General features: G+C 58.4%; 1 protein-coding gene across 6 annotated transcripts in view; it reads left to right on the top strand.

Annotated features, from left to right (window-relative positions):
• Positions 1-521: 521 nt before the first annotated feature.
• The window catches only part of ATOH8 (atonal bHLH transcription factor 8), a 31,544-nt gene continuing 25,224 nt past the window's right edge, over positions 522-6,841 (top strand). For all 6 annotated transcript variants that reach the window (XM_027622906.1, XM_027622907.1, XM_027622904.1 and 3 more), the window contains exon 1: positions 522-2,035. In XM_027622906.1, coding sequence (XP_027478707.1) covers positions 1,265-2,035 — 771 coding nt within the window. In that variant the 5' untranslated portion in view covers positions 522-1,264. The remainder of the gene's footprint in view (positions 2,036-6,841) is intronic.

Genomic DNA, 6,841 nt, shown 5'->3' with positions numbered 1-6,841 from the left:
GGACATCTGCCTCTAGGAGCTACTCTGCCCCTGTTATTAGTAACATTCATAGGCAAAGCCACCATTTGACCAGTACCTCCTCTGTGCCCGGGGCTTAGTTCCTTACAGCAAGCCTGGGACTTGGGCACTACGCCCTGCACACTTCTCATCTCATAGATGAGTAAACCTAGGTTTGGCAGGCGGCCTGGGGTGAGGCACCTTCAGAATCCCACAGATGCCAGGTCTACCTAAGTCTGAAGTGTCCACTCTCCCCAGCCTCTATGACTCCCTGTGTGACAGTGGGAAAGCGCATTCCCTTTCAGAGCCTCAGTTTCCCTATAGCCTACTCCTGGCCTCCCTGCTCCAGCAAGTGACGACGGAGCGAGTGGGGTTTGGTGCTGTGGGAGTGAGGGTCTGGGCAGCTCAGAGCCTTTCCCTTCCCCCACCAGGCCCCCTCCCCTTCCCCCTTCGCAGAAGTCCAGAAGTCGCCCTTCGGTTTTGTTTTTTGTTTGTTTTTTTCCTCGATTGGTGAGTTGGGACGGGGAGGTGCTGGGTGCAGAAGGTCGCTGCTGCGTCACTCAGAGGTCAGCGAGGCTGGCTAGAGAAGGCCCAGCTCCGATCTGGGGAAGGACCGAAGGGCCCAGAAGCCACGTGCTCGGGGCAGTTCTGCGGGGAGCGGACTGTCCCCTGGGGAAGAGAGAAGCACCCCGGACTTGAGGAGGGGGCGGGGAGGGAGAGCCAGAGGAGGCAGGTTCTGGACAGAAGGGGTGGGGGTGGGGGGAGGTAGAGAGGACGCGGACAAAGGAGGCGGCCGGCAGCCCAGCTGTTTTGAAAAATGCTTCCTGTTTCTTTAAAGGCGCTCGCAGCTCGGGCGGCCGGGGCTGGGGAGGCGGCGGCGGCGGCGGGGGCTGCCTCCTCTCGGGGCGGCGGCGCTGACTGATCTCGCGAACTGGGCTTCTGTGTAAACTGAGGCTAAACAAACACAGATGGAGCGCAGCGGGCGTTCTCCAGAAATGCTGGCAAGGCGGCAGCGACTTCAGATGACACTCTGAGCGCTCCGGGAACGGACAGCCCGGCGGCTTCGCGGAGCCGGCGGCGCAGCTGCCCCGGGCGAGGGGGAGAAAGGGAGGGAGGAGGGCGGGCGCGAGAAGGGGGAGAGCCCGAGACTCCCAGGCGCTGAGCGCGGCGGCCGCCCGGGCAGAGCCGGCGCGCGGCGTGCAGAGCGAGCGCGGCGGGCGCGCGGCCCGGGCAGCCCCACGCCCCTGCCTCGCGCGCTGCCCGCGCCATGAAGCACATCCCGGTTCTCGAGGACGGGCCGTGGAAGACCGTGTGCGTGAAGGAGCTGAACGGCCTCAAGAAGCTCAAGCGGAAAGGCAAGGAGCCGGCGCGGCGCGCGAACGGCTATAAAACTTTCCGATTGGACTTGGGAGCGCCCGAGCCCCGCGCCACCGCCACCAACGGGCTGCACGACAGGACCCAGAGGCTGCAGCCGGTTGCGGCCCCGGTGGCAGCCCCGGTGGCGCCGGCTGTTCCCTCAGGTGGGGGCGCGGACCCGGCCGGAGAGCGCCGGGGCGCCCGGGCGCCGGAGGTTTCCGACGCGCGGAAACGCGGCTTCGCCCTGGGTGCAGTGGGGCCGGGACTCCCCACGCCGCCGCCGCCGCCACCGCCACCGCCACCGCCGCCTCCGGCGCCCCAGGGCCGAGTACCCGGGGGTCCCGAGGCGCAGCCTTTCCGGGAGCCTGGCCTTCGTCCCCGTATCTTGCTGTGCGCACCGCCTGCACGCCCCACGCCGTCGGCGCCCCCTGCGCCCCCGGAGTCTTCCGTGCGCCCCGCGCCCCCCACGCGTCCCGGGGAAAGTTCTTACTCGTCAATTTCACACGTAATTTACAATAACCACCCGGATTCCTCCGCGTCGCCTAGGAAACGGCCGGGCGAAGCGACCACCGCTGCCTCGGAGATCAAAGCCCTGCAGCAGACCCGGAGGCTCCTAGCGAACGCCAGGGAGCGGACGCGGGTGCACACGATCAGTGCAGCCTTCGAGGCGCTCAGGAAGCAGGTACCGGCTCCCAGCCGCACACCCACACTGCGCCCGGGGATGGTTGCTGGAGTGGGTGGGTGAGTGGCGGGGAGATTTTAGGAAGGATGAGGGTGTATGTGAGGAGCGAGTTGTTCCCGCCCGGTCGGCCCCAGGGTCCAGACAGGTTTGAGCCCTCCTAGAGCAGTACTTTGCCACAGCGTTGATACGGATCTTAGGTTGCAAAGTAGGGGCAAAGGTTCGAGATCTCTGGCCCAGGCACGCCCTGCTTTCCCCCCCAGCCCCCGGGGCGACCCTTCCGCGCGCCTGACTTCAGCCCTCATAGTTCACTTTTATGGCAGCAAGTATTTGTCTTCCCGAGTCCCTTGGGCGCGGTGGGGAGTGGAGAGAGGGAATGTGGGAATCTGTCTCCAGCGAGGAAGCGGAGGCGGGGGACGGGGGGGACCTTTCCTCTTCAGGCATTTAGCGCGGTCTGGGTCTTGGGAGGCCTACGATGCTGCGGAGGGGTGGAACTGGTTTTGCCAGCCCCTCTTCAGACCCTACCTCCTAGGAGGGATGCCTTTACACTCAGGCTGCTTCGGGGCCCTGCACCCAACCCCCTGGTATCCTTAAGGATCTGGGCTACAAGCCTGCGTCTCCTCCCCAGGGGCAGCCTCAGGAACTGGCTGGTGAGAGCCTTCTCAGGGGATACCCTCCGCTGCTGCGCTTCACCTCATGGTGAAGCAGGTAGGTCTACTGAGGGGACTGGTTAGTTGGGGGATCTGCAGAGCCTAGTTCTGGGGTGGGTCAGGGGCTTCTCAGTTTGGGGCTGGTGGGTGCTGCCTTCACCAGACAGCGTCCTCTAGGGGGATGGAGAAGAACATTTATCTGAGAATTACCGGTAATAGGGAGGGGCAGTTTTGCAATTGCACTTTAAACAAGACTGGGACTGCCCTGCGGTTCTAGACTTCTGGTTTTCTTAGAGAGAAGGGAGATCTAAGAAGAAGGTAGTAAGTGCCCCCTGCCCGCACCCTCACAGGGAACAGGGATGGACTAGGGGTGGATGTGACTGGTTTGGACAGTCAGGTTTTTGCTTACTCTACAGCTGACTTCCTGTGTGACTCCAGGAAAGTTACTCAACCTCTCTGGGCTTTAGCCAACAACAGAGTGTTTTAGAAAACATGATCTTCTTTTTGGATCCCACTCTCTTCTTCCTCCTGTGGGCAGAGTGGACGGTGCATGTGTCCATCCATGGGAAGGGAATTGAGCTCCTGGGAGGAAAGAGGCTCTATGACTTGAGTCAAAGTGTCTTGCTTGGATTTGGGTAAGATGCTTGGTCAGTGATGTGGCCAGCCACACCAGCTGGGACCCCGGGCAGTGGGCCCAGTGGAACATTCAGGCTTACCCTTGGGTAGCAGCTCTTTGTCTGAATGGCTACGGAGGGTGGCAACCTATAGAGCATCCTGCAGCCTACCCCCAGGATAGAAGGATGACAGACTGGGCAGAAAGATGCCTGTCCACCTGCTTACCTTGCAACTAGGGAAACCTTGCAACTAGGGAAAGATTGGGGAGGCCACATGCCCAGGACATCACAGCTGGTGAGTAGCAGGGTAGGGCTGGCACCTAGGTCCTTTGACTACCAGTTCAGGGCCCCTTTTGTCTCTCTGGTTGCCTCTTTCATTTCTGAGAAAGTATTCATGGTCTCTGTGTACTCAACTCAACTAAACATCTCATTTACCTGGTGGCTTTTGCTTCCTTCAGTAATATTCCACCTTGCCTGATCTTAACATCCTATCAGGTTGAATTACCCCATTTAATGGAATGGAAAACTGAGGCCTGGAGAAAGAAGGAAGGAGACTGGTCCAAGATCACCTAGTGGGTTAGGGAAGATGACAGCAGTTTCTGGAATGCCTGCCTGGCCAAATGCTTCCCACAGTGCCATCTGTATCTGTCATGTTTATTAACAATCAGAAGCTGGTCTACCCATGACTGAGTCCAAGATGAGATTATTTAAACCCTGTTCTTTCACATCTCTGCTTTCTGTGGGGAAGTTCTACATAACAAGGACAGATGCAGCAACATACCTATGCCTCTACACATGATCATTACAAATGCCCAAGAGCACATACAAATACATGGTCACAGAGGGGCCTGCTCCTGTTAGTTCTGTCCCCGCTCAGACCACTCTGTCCCTTCCCCAGAAAGCTGCCAGGTCAGAGTGGGCATCTGCCTGCTGTCTGGGAGGGAAGGAAACGTAGGTAGGGCACTTGTGATCTCAGAGCCAGGGGCTGAGGCCACCCCCACAAAGGCACCCATCCAGTGGAGAAAATCCTCTGTCCCCCACACATAAGAGGTACATGCGTGTAGCTCTGGATCTAGGCTCAAGTTCGACTGTTTGAAATGGGCCCTTGGCAAAGAAGGGAACAGGAGGATGGTTCTGCCGGAAATGAAGGCCTGGCCATCACGGCACCGAGATCAGTTCTGGGATTGTGGCTCTGGTCTGGGGTTTTGTTTCCCTGAGCAGCTAGCTTCCTGGTATGGTTAAAAGAGCACTGGGTGAGGAGTCCAGAGGCCAGGGTTTGAGTCGTGCCTTGTTGCCTGCTTTCTGCGCCACCATGCAAAGTCACTTTCCTTCTCTGGGCTTCAGTTGCTAAAGCTGGAAAATGGAGATAAGGCTTACCCCCCACATAGCTTCTTTGCAAAAAGCAAATGAAGAAAGTAATGGGGGCTGTAGGAGGAGTGAACATTCCTTGAGCATTTATAGAGTCCTCAGTGCCAGGCAAGGCCTTGAGAGATGTGGAAATAAACATTCTGTAATCATTTTAATAACAATCATAGGAACTACCATTTATCAGATGCTTGCTTTGTGGCAAGCACTGTGCTGGGCATGTTATGTGTATTAGTTCATTTAATGAAATAGGTATAAATATTATCCTCCCCCCTCCCCCGTTTCACAGATAAGTGAGGTTCAGAAAGCTTACCTAAGTCGGCCAAGGTTGCGCACATGGGGCCTTGTGGGTTCTGTGCCTCACGGCTCCTCGGAGCACCTCACTAGATGTGGGTGTGCCGTGCCTGCTTGGCTTGGTGTAGTCACAGGCTGCAAAGTGGGTGCCCCTGTCACTGTAGAGCCTGGATTCAAATCAGAGTCAGTGAGTCACTGCAATGCCCAAGCTTTTAAGAGCTCTTCCTCTCAGCCTCTTGAATACCCCTGCTGTCTGCCCTCAGCACCAGCATCCTGAAGCCTTCTGTTTGGTCCAACCCACTCTGCTTCTTAACCGGGAAGGGAAGAGGAGGGAGCTGTTTGGCCAAGGAAGTGCAGGTGGGGGAGAGGCCCTCTGGTCTGGTGAGGGGCTGGGGTGTGTGCGGGGCAGATGGTCAGGCCACAGCACATGCCACCAGCCCAGCTGCGTACGGCCCTCCCAGCCGCCTCATGTGAAGGCCATGTGTGCACAGCTGGGCCTGGCCTGTGTGCAGGGCTGCTCCAGGGCCAGGTGGGAGGGGGTCGAAAGGAAAGCCTGGCCTTGCTGGGGGGGAGGAGGGGGAAAGGGGAGAGGCCAGTGTTCTGGCCTTGGCCTCCTGGCAGCACCCTGGGACATCTGGTGTGTGTGCAGATTTCCTCTCTCCCCTCAAAATTTGAAGCCCCTCAGCCTTGATGGAGGAATGGCAGCCTTGCAGGGCAGAGGCCTGAGGTGGCAATGAGGAGCCCTCAAGACCTGCTGAGGTGCCTCTGCAGGAAGAGGGTGCCAAGCAAATTGGGCCTGCACCCCCTTCTCTGCTGCCCCTGGAGTCTCCCAGGGTATCCTCACCAAGGGAACTCACGATGGACGATGAGGGGGCATAGAGATGATGCCCCCAACCCTATCCTTCCCTCAGTCACAGACCCCATAGCATGCCAGGGGGCCATGACCCCACAGCAGCTAGGGCACACCTCAGGGAATGGGGACAGGCCTGCTCTGGGGACTCCATCCATGTGGTTGAGGGGTGATAGTGGCCTCTACTCTGTCCCCTCATGACTGGTTACCAGGGGGGCTCCTTACTGAGCCTCATTGCATTGGGGGAAGTGCCCTACCTGAGCCTATTGTTGCGTGTCTCTATGGTCACCCTTCCCAGGCCTGTCTGGCCCTGGGGCCACGGCTAGTAACTACTAAGACCCCAGTTCTCAGGGTCCAGCCTCAGGTTCTCTGGGCTGGAATCCCAGAGAAGGGATTTTAGAGAACCTATTTCGGTAGAACTCGACAAGGACCTTGAACAGCTCCACACCAAGTGGCTTCACCCCCAGGAAGCCAGCCCTCACTGACATGAGAGATTAGAGAGAATTTCCAGTAGAATCAGACGCTCAGCTGTGGGCCGTGAACGCAGTGCTGTGGGAGCTCTGTGGGTCCAGGATCCCGACGGGCTCCCAGGAGGGCAGCCTGGGCAAGATCTGAAGCGGGGGACAGCTTTGAGCACTTTCCTGCATGGGCTGGTAGCTTCTTGGCATTGTTTCTCTGTAGCAGCTTCCTGTATTTGCCTCCTGCCATCCCCTTCTCAGGTAGTGGGGACTCTGGTGATCATTTTGTTGGTAAGGAAGCTGAGATCCTTTAAGGTCATGGGACTGTCTAAGGTCACAGTGGACGGCCAGGAGTGGAGCCAGGAGAGAGTTTGGCTAGGGTGGGTGGGATGGAATGTTTGGGGGGCATATGGTCACAGTCCCCAGACCTGGCCCTCTGAAGCTTAAAAATCCCTATGGGGTGAGCACAAGGCAGGTTCTTTTACTTTCCTAGAAGTTGGGCAAGCTGTTAGGAATCGAAGGCAAGTGACCGTCCTGTCTCCTTTGCCCTGTGTCCTCTGACTAGGGGAGCGGAGCGC

Source organism: Zalophus californianus, chromosome 8 (assembly GCF_009762305.2).
Source record: "Zalophus californianus isolate mZalCal1 chromosome 8, mZalCal1.pri.v2, whole genome shotgun sequence".
In the NCBI taxonomy this organism is placed as follows: domain Eukaryota; kingdom Metazoa; phylum Chordata; class Mammalia; order Carnivora; family Otariidae; genus Zalophus; species Zalophus californianus.
This window is presented reverse-complemented; position numbering and strand designations above follow the sequence as displayed.